The sequence below is a fragment of the Bos indicus x Bos taurus genome, chromosome 23, assembly GCF_003369695.1.
Source record: "Bos indicus x Bos taurus breed Angus x Brahman F1 hybrid chromosome 23, Bos_hybrid_MaternalHap_v2.0, whole genome shotgun sequence".
Classification (NCBI taxonomy): Eukaryota; Metazoa; Chordata; class Mammalia; order Artiodactyla; family Bovidae; genus Bos; species Bos indicus x Bos taurus.
Genome location: NC_040098.1, coordinates 12,389,735 through 12,410,271, shown reverse-complemented (window position 1 = coordinate 12,410,271; position 20,537 = coordinate 12,389,735). Strand labels below are relative to the sequence as shown.

At 43.2% G+C, this 20,537-nt stretch overlaps 1 protein-coding gene across 1 annotated transcript in view; it reads right to left on the bottom strand.

Annotated features, from left to right (window-relative positions):
* The window catches only part of CMTR1 (cap methyltransferase 1), a 53,723-nt gene that overhangs the window by 11,023 nt on the left and 22,163 nt on the right, over positions 1-20,537 (bottom strand). The window contains exons 9-13 of the mRNA XM_027525379.1: positions 16,907-17,105; positions 16,030-16,148; positions 14,012-14,108; positions 13,568-13,700; positions 12,728-12,907 (exon numbers count right to left, since the gene is read on the bottom strand). Coding sequence (XP_027381180.1) covers positions 12,728-12,907; positions 13,568-13,700; positions 14,012-14,108; positions 16,030-16,148; positions 16,907-17,105 — 728 coding nt within the window. The remainder of the gene's footprint in view (positions 1-12,727; positions 12,908-13,567; positions 13,701-14,011; positions 14,109-16,029; positions 16,149-16,906; positions 17,106-20,537) is intronic.

The window sequence follows — 20,537 nt, the reverse complement described above, 5'->3', positions numbered from 1 at the left end:
CTGACAAGAGAGGGAAAACAGTCCAACAGAACAAGACCAAGAGATGATCCAAATGTTAAAATGATCAGACCAGACCTTGAAAATAACTCAAACACAGGTTAAAGCATCTAGTGAAAAAGGTATAATATACTTTAAAAGATGGAAAAATACTGGCAGAGATAGATAAAAACTGTGTTTTTCAAAAGCAAAAATTCTAGAAATTAAAAATATATTAGAAATAAATGGTATTATTTATTTAGCTGATTTACAGAAGTATAGTTGATTTACAATGTTAGTTGCAGGTATACAACACAGTAAATCAAATTTTTATATATTATACTCTATTTAAAGGTATTATAAAATACTGGCTATGTATCCCTGTAGCTTATATTTCACACATAGTAGTTTGTGCCTCTTAATCCCCCATCTCGCCCCTCCCCTCCTTCCTCTCCCCACTGGTAACCCAACAGTTTGTTCTCTAAATCTATCATGCAATTTGTTTTATTATTCATTTTTCTGATTCCACATATAATGATAACTTATCTGTTTGACTGATTTCACTAAGATCCACTGCTCTAGGTCCATCCATATTGTTGCAAATAGCAGAATTTCATTCTTTTTTTTTAATGACTGTAATATTTCAGTGTGTACTAGGGTTTCCTTTCTTCCACTTCCTCATCAATATGTGTTATCTGTAGACTTTTTGATGGTGGCCATTCTGACAGGTGCAAGGTGATCACATTTAATTTGCATTTCTGTGATTATTAGTGATGCTGAGCATTTTTTCATATACCTGCTGGCCATCTATATGTCTTCCTTGGAAAAATGTCTATTCGCGTCTTCTGCCCATTTTTTAATTGATATTGAATTATATGAATTATTTATATATTTTGCATATTAGCCCTTTATAAGTCTTATCATCTGCAAATATTTCCTCCCATTCAGTAGGTTGTCTTCATTCTGTTGGTTTCGTTTGCTATGCAAAAGTTTTTAACTTTAATTAGGTTTCATTTCTCTATTTTTGCTTTCTTTGCCTTAGGGCCTGATCTCTCCACCTCTAAAATTTCTACTCTCTATGTCAGAGTATTCTGCCCTTGTTTTCTTCTAGATTTATGGTTTCTGGTCTTACATGTAGGTCTTTAATCCATTTTGGGTTTATTTTTGTATATGGCATGAGAAAATGTTTTAATTTCCTTCTTTTACATATACCCACCCGTTTTTCCAGCATCACTTACTGTCATAGAGACACAAAGACACAGAGACTCTTTTTTCTCCAATGTATATTCTTACCTCCTGTGTCATAAATTAACTGACAAAAGATAAAGGGAAAATCTTGAAAGCAGTCAGAGGAAAAAGGACACATGACACACTGACAAAGTTTATCGCCACGGCTAGTTTATCCCCCACGGCTAGTTTATCCCCATGACTAGTTTATCACTATGGCTAGTTTATCCCCACGGCTAGTTTATCCCCATGACTAGTCTATCCCCCACGGCTAGTTTATCCCCATGACTAGTTTATCACTATGGCTAGTTTATCCCCACGGCTAGTTTATCCCCATGACTAGTTTGCGAGTTTTTAATCATGAGTAGATGTTTAATTTTGTTGAATATTCTTTCTGTATCTACCAAAATTATTATTTTTCCTCTTTATTCCTTTAACACAGTGAAGTACAAAAAATAGTTTTCAAAAGGTACACAAATCTTGCATTTTTAGATAAACTCCAGTTGATCATAAGCATTACTCTTATACATTGCTATATTTGATTTACTAATTTTTAAACAGTTTTCTTTACATTTTTGGTTGTGCTGGGTCTTTGCTGCTGTGCAGGCTTCTCTCTGGCTCCGGAGAGCAGGGGCTGCCCTCCAGTCGCGACTCCTGGGCTCTACAGGCTCTATAGTTGGGATGCACCTGCTCTGTTGCTCCATGGCTTGTGGGCTCTTCCTGAACCCATGTCTCCTCCACTGGCAGGTGGATTCTTTACCACTGAGACACGAAGGGAAGATTTTCTGTATAGGCTCATGAGGGGTATTAATCTATAAATGTGCAGTCTTTTGACGTTTTGGTGAGATGGTTGGATGGCATCCAAACTCAATGGACATGAGTTTCAGCAAACTCTGGGAGACAGTGAAGGACAAGAAAGCCTGCCATGCTGCAGTCCATGGGGATGCAGAGTCAGACATGACTGAGCGAATGAACAACAACAAATGTATATATTTAAATGCTATAAATTTCCCTTTATTAATCCTTTTTAAATTCCTTTAGAGAGAGATATATATATATATGAAGGAACATATATATTTATCTATTCATCTGTCAGTGGACATTAAAAGACATTCAAATTGGAAAGGAAAGCAAAAAATTATTTACTTGCAGAAGATATGGTTATATACGTAAAAAGTCTTAAGGAATCTACCAAACTACTAGAACTAATAAGTAAATGAAGCATTCACACAAAATATGTAGTCCATATACAAAAATCAATTGTATTTCCATAAACTAGTAATGAACAATTAGAAAATGAAAATTTTAAAACACCATTTACATACCCATAAAATTCTTAGAAATAAATTTAACAAAAGATGTGTAACATCTCTATACTGAAAACTATTAAACTGCTGAGAGACATTAAAGAACCTAAATAAAACTTCTAGATGAAACTTCTGACTGATACTCTAGTCAGAGTATTTTCATTACTTTAGTACAGTGAAAGTTTTTCAGAGAATCACCAACAAAAATAAAAAATTGATAAACTGGATTTCAGCATCAAAATTTAAAACTTCTTGGCAATCAAACTGAAAAGGAAGAAGTAAAATTATCTCAGTTTGCAGATGACATGATCTTTTATGCAAAAAATGCTAGATTTCACAAAACATTGTTATAATAATCAGTCACATTTCTACACACTAACAACAATCTGAAAATGAAGTTAACTACTCCATCTACAATAGCATCAAAAAGAATAAAATACTGAGGAATAAATTAAATCAAGAAGTGAAAGACTTGTACACTGAAAGCTGTGTAACACTGCTGAAAAAAATGAAAAGAGATATAAATGAATGGAAGGGCATGCTGTGTTCATGGACTGGATCACCTAATATTGTTAACATGACAACACTCCCCAAAGCAATCTGCAGATTCAATGCAATCTCTACCAAAACCCCAATGGCAGTTTTTGCAGAAATAGAAAAACTCATCCTAAAAATCATATGGAAACTCAGGGGACCCCAAATAGCCAAAACAATACGGCAAATGAAGAACAAACCTGGGGGCCTCATATCCTGAGTTCAAAAAAACTCACTACAACACCACAGTAAAAAGTATGGTACTGGCATCAAGACCAATGGAACAGAATAGAGAGCTCAGAAATAAACCCTCACATGTATGATCAAATGATTTTCAAAAAGAGTGCCAAGATTATGCCATGGGGAATGCATATAGATACTCTTCAACAAAAAATGTTGGGAAAACTCAATATCCACATGCAAAACAATAGTTAGACACTTACGTCACATTACCTACAAAAATCAATTCAAAATGGATCAAAGACCTAAACATAAGAAATAAAACTATAAAACTTCTTTCTCTCAAAAGAAAACACAGAGAAAAGCTTCACCACACTGGATTTAGCGATGGATTTCTTGAATGACACCAGAAGCACAGGCAATAAAAGAAAAAACAGATAAACTGGACTATATCAAAATATAAAACTTCTGTGCAAAGGGCATAATCAATACAGTAAAAAAAACAAAACCCCACAGAATACAAGAAGATATTTTTAATCATATATCTGATTAAGAAATTAATACCCAGAATGTATTAATAATTTCTATAACTAAACAACAAAAATCAAGCAAATCAATTTAACAATGGGCAAAGGCAGGTCTGTCAAAGATGGCACAGTAAGACCCTGAGCTCACCTCTTCACATGGGACATCAAAATTACAGCACAGGAGCCTGAAATGTCAGGTCCACGAATCAAGGCAGATTGGAAGTGGTCAAACAGGAGATGGCAAGAGTGAATGTCGACATTCTAGGAATCAGCGAACTAAGATGGACTGGAATGGGTGAATTTAACTCAGATGACCATTATATCTACTACTGCGGGCAGGAATCCCTCAGAAGAAATGGAGTGGCCATCATGGTCAACAAAAGAGTCTGAAATGCAGTATTTGGATGCAATCTCAAAAATGACAGAATGATCTCTGTTCGTTTCCAAGGCAAACCATTCAAAAACACGGTGATCCAAGCCTATGCCCCAACCAGTAATGCTGAAGAAGCTGAAGTTGAACGGTTCTATGAAGACCTACAAGACCTTTTAGAACTAACACCCAAAAAAGATGTCCTTTACATTATAGGGGACTGGAATGCAAAAGTAGGAAGTCAAGAAACACCTGGAGTAACAGGCAAATTTGGCCTTGGAGTACAGAATGAAGCAGGGCAAAGGCTCATAGAGTTTTGCCAAGAGAACACACTGATCATCGCAAACACCCTCTTCCAACAACACAAGAGAAGACTCTACACATGGACATCACCAGATGGTCAATACCAAAATCAGACTGATTATATTCTTTGCAGCCAAAGATGGAGAAGCTCTATACAGTCAACAAAAACAAGACCAGGACTATGGCACAGACCATGAACTCCTTATTGCCAAATTCAGACTTAAATTGAAGAAAGTAGGGAAAACCACTAGACCATTCAGGTATGACTTAAATCTAATCCCTTATGATTATACAGTAGAAGTGAGAAATAGATTTAAGGGACTAGATCTAATAGACAGAATTCCTGATGAACTATGGACAGAGGTTCGTGACATTGTACAGGAGACAGGGATCAAGATCATCCCCATGGAAAAGAAATGAAAAAAGCAAAATGGCTATCTGAGGAGGCCTTACAAATAGCTATGAAAAGAAGAGAAGCAAAAAGCCAAAGAGAAAAGGAAAGACACCCATTTGAATGCAGAGTTCCAAAGAAGAGCAAGGAGAGATAAGAAAGGCTTCCTCAGAGGTAAGTGCAAAGAAATAGAGAAAAACAATAGAATGGGAAAAACTAGAGATCTTTACAAGAAAATTAGAGATATCAAGGGAACATTTCATGCAAACATGGGCTCAATAAAGGACAGAAATGGTATGGACCTAACAGAAGCAGAAGATATTAAGAAGAGGTGGCAAGAATACACAGAAGAACTCTACAAAAAAGATCTTCACGACCCAAATAATCACGATGGTGTGATCACTCACCTAGAGCCAGACATCCTGGAATGTGAAGTCCAGGAGACCTTAGGAAGCATCACTACGAACAAAGCTAGTGGAGGTGATGGAATTCCAGTTGAGCTCTTTCAAATCCTAAAAGATGATGCGGTGAAAGTGCTGCCCTCAATATGCCAGCACATTTGGAAAACTCAGCAGCCACAGGACTGGAAAAGGGCAGTTTTCATTCCAATCCCAAAGAAAGGCAATGCCAAAGAATGCTCAAACTACCGCACAATTGCACTCATCTCACGCACTAGTAAACTAATGCTCAAAATTCTCCAAGCCAGGCTTCAGCAATACGTGAACCATGAACTTCCAGATGCTCAAGCTGGTTTTAGAAAAGGCAGAGGAACCAGAGATCAAATTGCCAACATCTGCTGGATCATCGAAAAAGCAAGAGAGTTCCAGAAAAACATCTATTTCTGCTTTATTGACTATGCCAAAGCCTTTGACTGTGTGGATCACAATAAACTGTGGAAAATTCTGAAAGAGATGGGAATACCAGACCACCTGACCTGCCTCTTGAGAAACCTATATGCAGGTCAGGAAGCAACAGTTAGAACTGGACATGGAACAACAGACTGGTTCCAAATAGGAAAAGGAGTACATCGAGGCTGTATATTGTCACCCTGCTTATTTACCTTCTATGCAGAGTACATCAAGAGAAATGCTGTGCTGGATGAAGCACAAGCTGGAATCAAGATTGCCAGGAGAAATATCAATAACCTCAGATATACAGATGACACCACCCTTATGGCAGAAAGTGAAGAAGAACTGAAGAGCCTCTTGATGAAAGTGAAAGAGGAGAGTGAAAAAGTTGGCTTAAAGCTCAACATTCAGAAAACAAAAATCATGGCATCCAGTCCCATCACTTCATGGCAAATAGATGGGGAAACAGTGGCAGACTTTATGTTTTTGGGCTCCAAAATCACTGCAGATGGTGACTGCAGCCATAAAATTAAAAGACGCTTACTCCTTGGGAGGAAAGTTATGACCAACCTAGACAGCTTATTAAAAAGCAGAGACGTTACTTTGCCAACATATGTCCGTCTCATCAAAGCTATGGTTTTTCCAGTAGTCACGTGTGGATGTGAGAGTTGGACTATAAATAAAGCTGAGAGCCAAAGAACTGATGCTTTTGAACTATGGTGTTGGAAAAGACTCTTGAGAGTCCCTTGGACTGCAAAGAGATCCAACCAGTCCATTCTAAACGAAATCAGTCCTTAGTATTCATTGGAAGGACTGATGCTGAAGCTAAAACTCCAATACGTTGGCCACCTGATGTGAAGAGCTGACTCATTTGAAAAGACCCTGATGCTGGGAAAGATTGAAGGCAGGAGGAAAAGGGGATGACAGAGGATGAGATGGCTGGATGGCATCACGGACTCAATGGGCATGAGTTTGAGTAAAATCCATGAGTTGGTGATGGACAGGGAGTCCTGGTGTGCTGCAGTCCATGGGGTTGCAAAGAGTCGGACACGACTGAGTGACTGAACTAAACTGAACAGACCATCTGTCTATGAGAACCATGTGAAAACTAGCAGAAAAGATTTTTCAGATATAAAGAAGAAATCACCATGAGATGGGTAGGAGGGGCAGAGATGAGGTATAGACAACACCCAAAACCCTGTGTGGGTAACTCACAAATGGAAAGAGAGCCACAACTGCAGGGGTTCTCCCCAAGGACTGAGGCATCCAAGCTCCGGATGGGACTCCCCCACCCAGGGACTTCGCAGAAGAGAGCTGGAGGGCTGTAGGAAACAGACCCCTAAGGGGTACCTGCAAACTCTCACATACTCTCAAGTCCCAGCACTCAGATAGTAATTTGAGAGGAGTCTGGGTGAGACCCACCTGCTGATCTTTAAATTAGAGAGCCTCCCTGAGACAGGAGGCCACTGGGGCTCCTCCTGGGGACATATGGTTGGGGAACTAAGATCCCATATGCCATGAGGTGCGGCAAAAAAAAAAAGCAAAATTAATAAACTGAAATCTGCTGCATTTCCATACACTAACAACAAACTATCAGAAAAAGAAATTAAGAAAACAATACCATTTACAACTGCATCAAAAAGATAAAATACCTACAAATAAATCTAACTTAAGAGGTAAACCAAGAGGTAAAAGACATGTACTCATAAAACTGTAAGACACTGATTCATTCAAGAAACTGAAGATAACAAAAACAAATGGAAAGACATACTGGAAGATACCGGAAGAATACTGTTAAAATGACCACACTACCTAAGGCAATCTACAGTCAATGCAAACCCTATCAAAATACCAATGGCAATTTTTACAGAACTAGAACAAATAATTCTAAAATCTGTGTGAAACCATAAAAGACCCCAAATAACCAAAATAATCTTCAGAAGAAGAACAAAGCTGGAAGTGTCATGCTCCCTAATTTCAAACTAGGAAATATGGGCAATTAAGCTATGACCAAGGAGGCAAGAATATACACCGGGGAAAAGACAGCTTCTTCAATAAATGGCGTTGGGAAAACGGAGAGCTACATGCGAAAGAATCAAAACTGGCCTACTTTCTCACTCCTTATACAAAAATAAACCCAGAATGGATTTAAGGCTTAAATATAAGTAATACTTGAAACCATAAAACTTCCAGAAGAAAACCCAGGTAGTATGCTCTTTGATACCAGTCTCAGCAATTTTGGGGGGACATATTTCCTTAGAGAAGGGAAACAAAAAACTAAACAGTTGGTACTACATCAAAAGCTAAAAAGCTTTTGCACAGCAAAGGAGACTAGCAACAAAACAAAAAGGCAGCGGACTGAACCGGAGGGAGATAGCTGCAAACAATGTATCTGATAAGGGGTTACAATACAAAACATAAAAAGAACTCATACAACTCAACATAAAAAAAACACATAGATAAATGAAGAAGATGTGGTGTGTGCGTACACACACACATAATGCAGTATCAGTCACAAAAAAGAATGCAATAGGGCTTCCCAGTGGCTCAATAGTAAAGAATCTGCCTACCAATGCAGGAGATATGGATTCAACCCCTGGTCCAGGAAGAACCCAAATCCTGCGGAGCAACAAAGCCCATGCGCCCAGCTCCTAAGCCTGTGCTCTGGAGCCTGTGCAACTACGGAAGCCTGCACGCCCCAGAGCCCTGTGCTCTGCAACAAGAGTAGCCACCGCAGTAAGCAGCCCACACACCGCAGTGAAGAGTAGCCCCCCTCACCACAAGGAGAAGAGCCCACGCTACAACAAAGACCTAGCACAGCCAAAAATAAATACATTTTTTTAATTATTAAAAAAAAACACGTGGAAGGGAGAGGCTTCCCACACCAAGGGATTCTCTGTAGACAACTTTAAAGAAGAATGAAATAATGCTATTTGCAACAACATGAATGGACCTAGAGATTATCATACTAAGTGAAGAAAGAGAGACACAAATATCACACAATATTACTTTGATGTAGAAACTAAAAAAATGATGCACAGGTACTTATTTACAAAATAGACTAATAGAAACTGACTCACAGTCACTGAAAACAAACATGGTTACCAAGGGGCAAGAGGCAGAGAGTGATAAATCAGGAGTTTGGGATTACCAAATACAAGCTGCTACATATAAAACAGATAAGCAATAAAGTCCTACTCTATAGCACAGGCAAGTATATTCAATACCTTGTAATAACGGAAAAGAATCTGAAAAGTAACACATATACATACATAAACTGAATCACTTTGCTGTACACTAGAAACTAACACAACATTGGAAATCAACTATATTTCAACTTAAAAAACACTTGATTAAACTATAGTTTTAAAAAACTGATTAAAGAATAGGCAGAGGATTTAAATATTTTTCTGTGGAAGACATACAGATGGTCAATAAACACATGAAAAGATGTTCAACATCACTAATCTAATCAGGAAAATGCAAATCAAAACCACAATATCACCTCCCCCTGTCAGAATCAGTTCAGTTCAGTCGCTCAGTCATGTCTGACTCTTTGCGACCCCATGAATCACAGCATGCCAGGCCTCCCTGTCCATCACCAACTCCTGGAGTTCACTCAAACTCATGTCCATCGAGTTGGTGATGCCATCCAGCCATCCCAAAAAGACAACAAATAACTGTTGGCAAGGATATGGAGAAAAAGGAACTCTCATGCAGTGTTGGTAGGGATGTAAACTGGTACAGCTACCATAGAAAACAGTATAAAGGTTCCTCAAAAAATTAAAAATAGAACTACCATGCGCTAGTCACTTCAGTCGTGTCTGACTTTGCAATCCTATGGACTATAGCCCACCAGGCTCCTCTGTCCATGGGGATTCTCCAGGCAAGAATCCTGCAGTGGGTTGCCATGCCCTCCTCCAGGGGATCTTCCCAACCCAGGGATTGAATTCAGGTCTCGACCTTGCAGGTCTGAGCCACAAGGGAAGCCAAAGAATACTGGAGTGGGTAACCAGCCTATCCCTTCTCCAGGGGATCTTCCCAATCCAGGAATCAAACTGGGGTCTCCTGCATTGCAGGCGGATTCTTTACCAGCTAAGCGGTATACCAAGGAAGCCAGAATTACCATATGATCTAGCAATTCCATTTCTGGCTATTTTTCTGACAAAAATAAGATATATGCATCCCAATGTTCACTTCAGTATTGTTTACGATAGCCAATATATGGAAGCAATCTAAGTGTCCATCAATAGATAAACAAAGAAGATGTAGTATATATATACACAAAGGAATATTACTGAGCTATAAAAAAGAATGAAATCTTGCCATTTACAACAATGTGAATGGACCTAGACAGTATTATGCTAAGTAAAATAAGTCGGAGAAAGATACATACTATACAACTTCACTTATATGTGGAATCTAAAAACAAAACAAATGAACAAACATTAACAGAAGAAACAGATTCTTGGATATAGAGAACTAACTGGTGGTTGCCAGAGGGGAGGGGAATGGGGAGTATGAGTGAAATGACAGAGGGAGATTAAGAAGTACAGACCTCAAGTTATAAAATAGGTAAGTCACCAGGATGTAATGTACAGTACAGGGAATACAGTTAATAATATCTTAATAACTTTTTATGGTGATGGATGGTAAGCAGACTTTGGTGAACATTTTCTAACGTATAAAAATATCAAATCGGACTTTCTGGTAGTCAAGTGGTTAAGAATCCAACTGCCAATGCAGGGCACAAGGGTTCAATCCCCAGCCCGGGAAGATTCCACATGCCTTGGGGCAACTCAGCCTGTGGGCCACAATTGCGGCCTGAGAGTCCTAGAGCCTGTGCTCCACAACTAGAGAAGCCGCCGAAACTAGAGGCCTGAGCACCCCAATTAGCCTCTGCTCACTGCAATTAGAGGAAAGCCCATGTGTAGCAATGAAGACCCAGCACAGCTGAAAATAAATAAATAATTAAAAAAAAAATCAAATCATTATGCTGTATACCAAAAACTAATATGATACTGTAAGTCAATTATACTTCAATAAAAAAAAAATTTAAAAAAAATGGGCAAAGGACTTGAATATATTTCTTCAAAAAAGATATACAAATAGCCAATTTGCATATGAAAACATATTCAACATTATTAGTCATTAGAGAAATGGAAACCAAAACTACAATGAGAGCCAGTTCAGACCTACTAGAATGGCTATTATGGAAAAAAAAAAATCAAAAAATAACAAGTGTTGGTGAAGATGTGGAGAAATTGGAACCCTGATGCACTGCTGGTCGGAATGTAAAGTAGTGCAGCAATCCCACTTCCAGATGTATACCCGGATGACGTGAAGGGACGGACACAGTTACTTTTCACACCAACATTCACAGCAGCGTTATTCTCAATAGCTGAAACGTGAGGAAGATCCAAATGTTCTCAACAGCTGAATGGATAAACAAAATGTAGTATGCACATATAATGGATTATTACTTAGCCTTAAAAAAGGAATGAAACCCTGACACATACTACAACATGATGAATCTTAAAAGCATTATGCCAAGTGAAACAGCCAGAGGCAAAAGAACAAATGCTGTATGAATGCACTTATATGAGGTACATGCAATAAGCAAGTTCACAGAGAGAAAATAACAGAGGGTGCCAATGGCTGGGGATGGGGGAACAGGAGTCGTCATCTCCCGGGTATAGAGTTTCCACTTTGGATGATTAAAAAGCTCTGGAAATGCATTGTGGTGATGGTTGCAGAACAGTGTGAATATATTTAATGCCACTAAATTTCACATTTTAAAAAAGGTTAAAATGAAAAAAAAAGTTAAAATGATAAATTCTGTTACGTGTATTTTACAATTTAAAAATGGACTCAAAAAAATTTTAACTTCTGCTTATCAAAAGACATCATTAAGACAATGAATAGGCAAACCACAGATTGGGAAAAACATTCCCAATATACCAGACACAAATCAATTTACCAGGCTGCTTAAACACTCTGCAACTGGGAGCTCTGAGAAGACCAGTTCTGCCATGCATCCACGCACACCCGTATGAAACTGCAGCACGGCTCAACAAAAAGAAGTCCAGAACTGTGACAAAGCCTTGGCTTTGCTGATTTCCGGTCCCGGGCCTGCTTCCTCATCTACAACACGCTGAAACTTAGTACCAGCTCCACCTTGGTGCCAATTCTTACATCAAGATGAGAGAGCTTATGTAGCAGTACCACAGAATGGAAAGTTAAAATACTGAGAGAAGATGGATAAAGACTTCCTCTCCTCCTATGTTTCCCTAGGGCCACCCATACATTCAACCTTCTCTGGGAGACTTGGGGTTCCACTTAGAAATTACCTTTCCAGTACATGTTTGGCCCCCTAAGCAAGCACTTCTATTGATTCATTGCTACTATACAACTCTCCAAGCTTCCTCAGAAAACTGTTCAATGAGGTTTGCCCACTTAGAAAACTGAGCCAACCGGCACAACTTTAAATTATCACCACTAACAAGGAGGGGAAAACAATTAATGAAGGTTAAAACAAAAACAAAACCAGCATTCAGATGGCCTATTTGAGACACTCATGGTCTGGCAAAAGTTTTGATACCAGAAACTTCCAAAAGCATGCTATATACTTGCTTTCCAGCCATCTCTTGCTTCCAACTAAGGGACTTCATGGGACAGCAAACTATGATGGCCTTCTACAAATGGAAGCAATTAAAGGGAGATTATTCCTTCCTCCAAGGACACAAAACAAGTCTGCCCTCTAGCTTCACTATCATACTCAGGCTCTCACGGGCAGGGCTATGCCAGCCAGGCTCCCACCAGCCGCCCTCTGACAAGGCATGGGAGCAGGATGAAAGTCCTCAAGGTACTCAAAGTCCTAGGGAGCCCTGGAGCGAGCAAACCGATCTCAGCTACCAGTTTTTCAAAACGGACAAAGTGATACCAAGAGCCAGTCATTCAGTTCTTCATTCTCTTCATCCCTAGGGCTTTCCTGATACCCTGGGGATGCAAGCAAACAACAACAACAAAAAGAAACGAAGGAAAAAACACACTGGTCTGCTTACCCCTCGTTGGACCGTATCATGTAGTCAGTAAATTCATGGTCTCCCTTGATCACCTCCAAGGGGACCACAAGGTTGACGTCAGAATCAGTGTTCCGCAGCTGGTTCAGTTTAATGTTGACTGAGAAGAGGTAATCCCGCACTTCGTCTATGCCCACCTTCAGGCCCTTGCACACCACATACCTGAGAGGAGAGACCCTGTCACTCCACTGAGCAAGGGCTTCCCCGGTATAATTCCTCCTCCCTGAACCTCCTGCTGAGTCACAAAACCCCTGTCTACATACCAAGAACAGAGTGCTGCAAAGTTCACCTCAAATCCTTCCTTCTTATGTTGGGCTGTGTTTCTACTCTCTATGGCAGTAGTTTCCAATTACCCTGTGCCAGGCTGGCTGAATCACCATCAGCTGGGGAAGTCTGCTAAGGGCAATGACTCTCCAGGGATGGGGCCCAGAAATCTGTGTTTTTAACAAGCCACCTAGCAATTCGGACTGGCTGCCTCTTCTCTCACAAGATGCACGGGCACTGCGTCCCATCTGGGATGCACACAGTGACTCTGGTTTGTGGCCCACTTGTCCTTCAGGTAATCCTTCCTTGGTCTCCTTCACCCTCCTGGGCCAAGCCAAGGATCGCCCACAAAAATGTGGTGAACAAGGTTGGTGGAGGAGGCAGAGGCTGAACAGTACGTCAGAGAACCAAGAAAATCCAAGTCCTCTTGGCTCCAATCACTTTTTTAAATCAGGGTTTTTTAATGTAGCTTGAGTTGCTCATGCCAGAGATGCACCAGGTTTTCCTGTTCTGACATTTAGCCAACTAGTCCGATTCAAAGGGAGAGGAAAGCCTCACCTCTCTGAGTTGGCAGGACGGCTGGTAATCGGCTTAAAGAGACAGACTCGTTCAAAGCAGCAGTACAGCAGGTAGATGAGCCCCACGCTGAACGGTGTGAAGAGGTCAAAGGTTTTACAGATAAAGTGGCCTCCTAGGTTAAGAGAAAACACCAACGATAGTCAGCAGCTTCCACTCCAGGAAATGAGTTGGGTCATCTCAGGGACTATGACAAAGTCAGGGCCCAGATACCTGGGCCCATTAAAAGTCACAGGCCACAGAAGGGAAAGAGTTGTAGAGGGGACTTTGGGGATTCCATAGCACTTTCCCCCCTAAAGTCCTCATTCCACCATGTGTCATCTCATACAAGCAGACCATTAGCTAACTTTCAAGCCAACCCCAACACATGTTCTTGTACAACAGGGCCTCTGGTGGGTCCTGGGTGGGGAGACGGCAAAGTGTCACCTGTCCGGACAACAGACAGCGCCATGAGGAACTGACAGAGCAGCAGCTGTTTGCTGAGGATCTCCTGCAGGTTCTCCTGTCCCTCCACTGAGAAACCCTGAAACGAGAACGCAAGGATCAGAGCAGAAAAGAGAAGTGACGAGGACTGAAGGGTGCTCCGACCTCATCTTCCCTGAACCTTCTTCAGGTGTCTCCACTGGTCTCCACCAGCTGACTGACACAGATACAGTCTGGTGTTTAGATTCTCTGGCGTGGTCGTATGGCTCCCTGTGGTAAAGACAGCACCTGGGACCCAGGCCTGCCTACTGAGCCAGTGCTGTTTTCCTGCTGTATCGCTCCTGGGGATCTGCTCCTCCAAGGAGATGGTCCAGAAAATTTTAAAACTCATGCTGGAATCCAAGGGAAGGATACGGCAGAACAGAGGCAAAATACGCTGGTCACAAGCCAACTACAAGTCAGGAAACTGAATGCCCTGGTGAGTCCAGTGAGACCCAGGGAGCACGTGTGGCTAAATCTGTATGGGCTCCCTCAGTCCTGGGCTGACCACTGAAGAGGCCCCAGTCTGGTGACAGGAGAAACTCTGCCTAACTCTGATAGTCACAAGAATCTTCCTTTCTCTGCTGACCACAGATTTACTCACAAAACCCCCCCTCCTGTCCCAGGACCATGGAGCCTCTTCCTCCAGCTGGCAGAGTCTCTGGGCAGGCTGTTTGTATGAAGAATGTATGTTGCTGTTCTTGGAGTGGTCTCCCTCCCTGTGAGATCCCAGCAAGGAGCAGAGAGCCAAGCTCACAGGGGAGTGAGGGACGCCAGGGGCTATGATGGGAAAAGAGGCAAGTTATTGTTTAATGGGCATAGCATTTCAATTTTGTAAAATGGAATAAGTTTTGGAGATCTGTTTCATGAAAGCATGATTATAATTAACATAACTGAACTGTAAACTTAAAAATGGCTGCAACAGTACATTTTATGTTATGTGATTTTTATCACAATAATTAAGAGAAGCAAAGAGGCTGGCCTCCATTTAACTGGCCCCAGCCTGGTCTCCAGAAGTAAAAATGTTCAGTAATGTCTTCCAGATTTACAGATGCTTCTTAAAATGCACAGCTGTTTATAGGGAGAGGGGAAAAAAAACACACACAAAAAATCCCATGTGGGTCACCAGTCTATGTTGGCTAAGTCAGAGGGACAATCCTTGAGTTTGCCACTCGAGCTGATGCCCTGCACGGCTGCCTCCCCAGCGTATCAGACCCCGACAGGCTCAGTGGAAGCGGCCCCTCCCTCCACCCAAGCCTATCTGATGTCCCCTGCTAGGCACCAATCTTTGGGGACTGAGGGCACGCTCGGCTCCTGTGCTGACATCTTAAACATTTCTTCACCTCTCCACACAGCTACTGCTTAAGAGGCTGCCCAGGGGGCTCCAGAAGCTTTTTGCAACTCTGGCCATGTGACCCTGGATTAACTGCCGCATTCTCTGACCTTTCTCTACACTAAGCTGTGGCTCACAACTTTTCTGGTAGTCCAGAGAAGACTACCGGCAGCGTCAGATTACTAGGGGAGAAAGCTGCAGGGGTGCCTCTACGCCTCAGGCAGCTGCCCAAGAAATGGGCAACCTGAGTATCTTCTTCAACCCAGCCACTGACACAGCCTCTTGCAGAGTCTTAATATGGAGTCTTAATTAACATGGAGTGGCTGCGTTTGGTTACGTGGTCACCTATCAGCTGCTCCTGAGGCTTAGGAGTGGCCGTGTACAGACAGCCTCTCCAAGAGCAGCGCCTGGGTGACAAACGATGGAAACGTCCTTCCTGTCGGCTCTGCCGAGTTCGTCTTAGTCACGGTGCCCCCTCACCAGGCCTCCACCCTCACCAGAGGCCTGTTGAGGAAGTGAGCTGGGCAGATCCGCCTGCCCCAAGCAAAGATGACCATAACAGCAGAGCCTTGACAAAGTTACAAATGGAAAAGATGTACAAAAAGAATAAAAACATACATCATCACCCCATGAAGAGCAGGTTACCTACCCCATCAGCCATCAGAAAGTGGACGCCCTTGTGATCGGTGTTATCCAGGACGAAATTCCTAAAAGCATTGATGTTCTCAGGGCGGGTGATGTCTCCGTCTCCATCGATCCCACCCTCACCTGACAGACAGGACACAAGGTTCACATTTAGCTCGTCCGCCCTGTGCCTCCCTGGCAGCGGGACACAACCTCGCCAGGGCTGTGAACACAGGTACCAGGCAGGCCTCAAGGCCCAGGAGAAGAGCTCTGTGAGGAGCAGCTCAGTGAAGGACCCGTCACACAAGGCTGCCCTGCAGTGATGGGCCAGGAGGCAGAAACAGGGCCCTGCTACAGTAGAGGAGAGCTCAAGAGGAGTCAACCAGCCGTGAGCCATCAACTGAAACAGGTCTTCATGTTCAAGATCAAACGTGTGTTTAAAGCACTTACATTTAGGAAGCAATATCAACTTCTTCATAAGTTCTGTTAACAAAGGACTTGGAATTTCCTGCCAAGTCACAAGAAGCAAGACAGAGTGGAGGGAACTGCTAGGCGGTTGCTGAGCATCTGGCATACAAGGCTGGGGATGGGTGTGGGTTTGTATTTGTTAATAACCCTGCCAGTTCTCAGCCAGAGATCAAACAGTTTTATTATCTCCTGTCACCACAAGAGAAGGAAGGAGAAATTAACATGGATCTGCTGCAAGTTTGCCTACTGGAGGGTTAACCTGGATCCCACAGGCCTGGGGTAAAAGGCATAGTCAAAAGGAGACTGAGACCTCATGACATGGGCTGGGAACCCCAGGCTGAGAGCCCCGGGACAGAAAACATGGCACGTGGACAGTAACTCCTCCTGATAAGACTTGTCCCTCTGGGTCCCTGGGGCCTCCTCCGTGTCCCTACCGTAGTAGGGCTCGAAGAGCTCGCTGGAAGCGGAGTAGAAGTCCTCCAGCTTGAAGTCGTGAGGGCCCTTCAGAGTCAGCCCGAAGCCCTTGGCGTGCCACCTCTTCCTCCACAGCACGTACTCCGAGAAGCCGCCCGGGCCCGCACAGACGTCGGCAAAGTACAGAAGCTCCGCTTCCCGGTCCTTCACCAGCGGCTTCTGCAGAGGTAAGTGGAAGCCAGGGGAGGAAGAGGGGAAAAATGCCTCAGTGGGGAGCAGGAAAGAGAAAGCAGGGGAGTAAAATAAGCCTTTCAGCAAGCACAGTGCAGAGTTCCTGCCAGAGCCACAACCACCAGGCAAGTGTCCTCTAAGACCACTGCCTTCAGTCACCCATCCCCACCTCAAAACACCCCTGATGCCTTTCACACCACCATACCCAGCTCAGACTCCTAATAAAACACCCTAATGGGCACCCAAGTGTGCATGTTTTATTTCTCAGCATCTTTTCCCAACCATATCCTGCCTTACAAAAGTCCCAACGAGTGGGGTAGATGTTCTAGCCCCCCACATGACAGACAGGGAAAGAGAAACGCCGAGACACAAATCGACCTGTTCACAGTCTGCAGCACTGCTTAGTCAGCATCCCGTCAGCCTGAGCAGGAGACGCAGGCTTCCTGTCCAACCAGAGTCTGAGGGGCTCTCACATCACTTCCTCCCAGCCCAGGGCCTCACCTTCCAGATGACAGTCTCTGCGTCCCTTTGTCCCTTCCTCCTAGACGCTACCTTTTTTTTCCCCTCCAATTAAGTTTTTATCATGGAATAATTTTAGACGTACAGGTAAGTTGCGAGGACAACGTTCGCACATGTCCTTCACCCCGCTTTAGTAACATCTTACACGGTCAGCTGTAAAAATTAATAAACTGACATCACGGGTATATTTCTATGAACTACAGCCCAGACATGCTTCAGACCTCACCAGACCCCTCGTTCGTTCCACGACTCCATCCAAGACCCCACAGTGCCCTGTGCGTCCTCCTTTTTTGCACACCCCCGCTCCTGCCTTTGCCCCTCTGCTGACCAGGGCCTGCGCAGGGCAGAGCTGGAAGCTGGTTAGATTGGGAGAACAGGAGCCACTGACCTAGGCAGCCATCAGAGCATCCAGCCACCTAAAGAATGACTGAATTACACTATCATCATTTGTATTTGATGATTAGTTCTGGCCACTTAAGTGGCTTTAAATTCTTAATATAAAATGCTGGGCGTTCCCTGGCGGCCTAGTGGTTAGGATACTGGGCTTTCACTGCTGTGGCCCAGGTTCCATCCCTGAACTGAGATCTCACAAGCCGCACAGCTTGGCCAAATTAATTAAATTTAATGTATGCTGAATGCAGATCTAGACTGTGTTTACACTTCTCTTCTACACACCTGGGCCCTCAAGGGTGAATTCCACTTGTCTCAAGCCTCCAGGGCAGAGACGTGCCATCTGCACTGGTGACAAGAGGCTGAGCTCCAGAGGGGTGACCGCAGGGGACCCTGATGAACATCCAGCAGAAGGGCTACGACAGCGCAGCCTTCTCTCCCTCAAAGTCTGGCACGGCTGGGTGCTTGTCCAGAGCTCTCTAACTGCCAGATAAAGATCAGAAGGCTTCAGGGGAAACAGTTATAGGAAAGAAATGGAAATACTAATGCTCACAGTCCAGTCACTTGTGAGGTGACAAGGGCTCTGCATCTGATGATGGTTATCTAGCTTGATCACAACAGTAGAAAAAGTCTCTGGAGAAAGGGACTGTAGCTAAAAATACACTTCATCACCCTGTGGCAAGCCCACTCAGTGTGCTGGGCCACATCAGTTCCTTCTCCCTTCCCTCTGCTCCACCACCCTAACATTCTTTGTTCCTGAGCCATCAATTATTCATATTTTCTTATTGTATTCATTTGCACACTAAAAAAGACCTAATGGCATACGCCAAGAATATTATGCAGCACTTCCCAGGCTGCAAAGCGGTAGTGAGGCAGGCGTCACAAGTTTAAGGCCTGCACACACTGCAAAGAGTGAACACACTGTTCCTCATCACAGGCCAAGCCCTAGCCCCAGGCGCCAGCTTCTCCATGTGAGAAGACTGTGAGAAGAAAGGAGAATGAATCAATGAAAGCACCTCACCTCCAAAAAGACAGCATAAATATGATCTGTTCTGTAATTTCAAGACGTGTCACCCTCGCAGGCCGCGGCCAGCGCTCCTTTCACAGAAAGGACGGCCAGGGTTCTCACCTCTGCCACTTACTGACTGTGCAGTCAAAGGCAAGAACACGATTTATGTCTTTAAGCTTGAGCTTCCTCAACGACAAACTGGAACTAATGTAGGTTATTTCTTAAGGCTATTGTAGGATTAAACAAAGTACCTTATGTCGAAGACCCTTAAAAACTGTACGATACTGAACAAATGTTAAGACGACACGAAGTTCAACTCGATCAGCCAGCTCCCTGAGAGTCAGGCCCTTGTCCCTCCCCTCCTTTTCTCTCTGCAGAGTCTGGCGCAGTGCTCCACAGGCAGCGGGGACTTTGTAAGTGCTGTCTAATTTCTTCTAAGACAGCGCTGAAACTTAAAGATCTACATTCAGCTTTTGTATCCTGTTATGCTTCATAGCCAATGCTTTCTTACCACAACGATAACCGCAGGCACACAAGTCCCTCATGTAACGTTTATATATAATACGCTTCCATATACCCAAAGAATCTAAACGCCCTTCTCTTCCTGGCCCCTTCCAATTCTTGCTTATGATCTCTTTATTTCCCTAGCCTCTTTTTTCCTTTTACCACAACCTGTAGAAGCAGAAACATGCTGAAAAACCTCAAAGAGCCTCCCCCCAGCTTCCCATCTCCAACCTCCTCACACTTTGCTAGGCTTCACATTGTCTGCACTCTTACTCTAAGTTCCCTGATCCAAGAGCCACTGAGACTCTAGCAAACCTGGGCGTGTGCCTGGGGCTTCTGCCACTCCCACGTCTGCTGGGACTGCTCTAAACACAACAAGCCTGCTGGGCTTGGCGGTCACTCCAGTCCTTGGGAGGAAACAGGGGTGAACAGACAGAAGCAAACACTAGGAGCTGAAGAGAAATCACTTTTATAGTGGAGCGTAGAAGAACTTCTCTGGAAGGGCAATTCTCCATGGCCACTATCAATCAATGCAAGTCAAGAAGCTGCCTGAAGCATCGCAAACACAGCCACCTTTTCCTATGTAACATCTCCACCCTCCACCTGAATGGTACGACCCTGATGCCTACTTCATTTTCCTGACAGCAAAAGACAATAACCAGATCCCAGCTGCTGGAGGCGTTTACATTCAAAAGCCCAAAATGACGCTGTGATTTCCCATCAACCTGACAGTTCCTCTGCCAGGCAGGGATTTAAGGGAAATCATTCGGAGCTCAGAAAATTAAATCAACACTATATCAATGTAATTTTCTCAAGATGCTAATTCCAAGAGCCGTTTCGTACAGCTTGCTGGTACTGTAAGGTGGGAGGGAGACCTGGGAGAGAGAAGTAACTACAGGCTGGAGGGGTCCACCTGCCATTCTGCCAGCATGGAGGAGACAACCAGGCAGGTGAAGCTGAAGCAGTGAAGAACTTGGAAAACAAATTTCTTTAAGCAG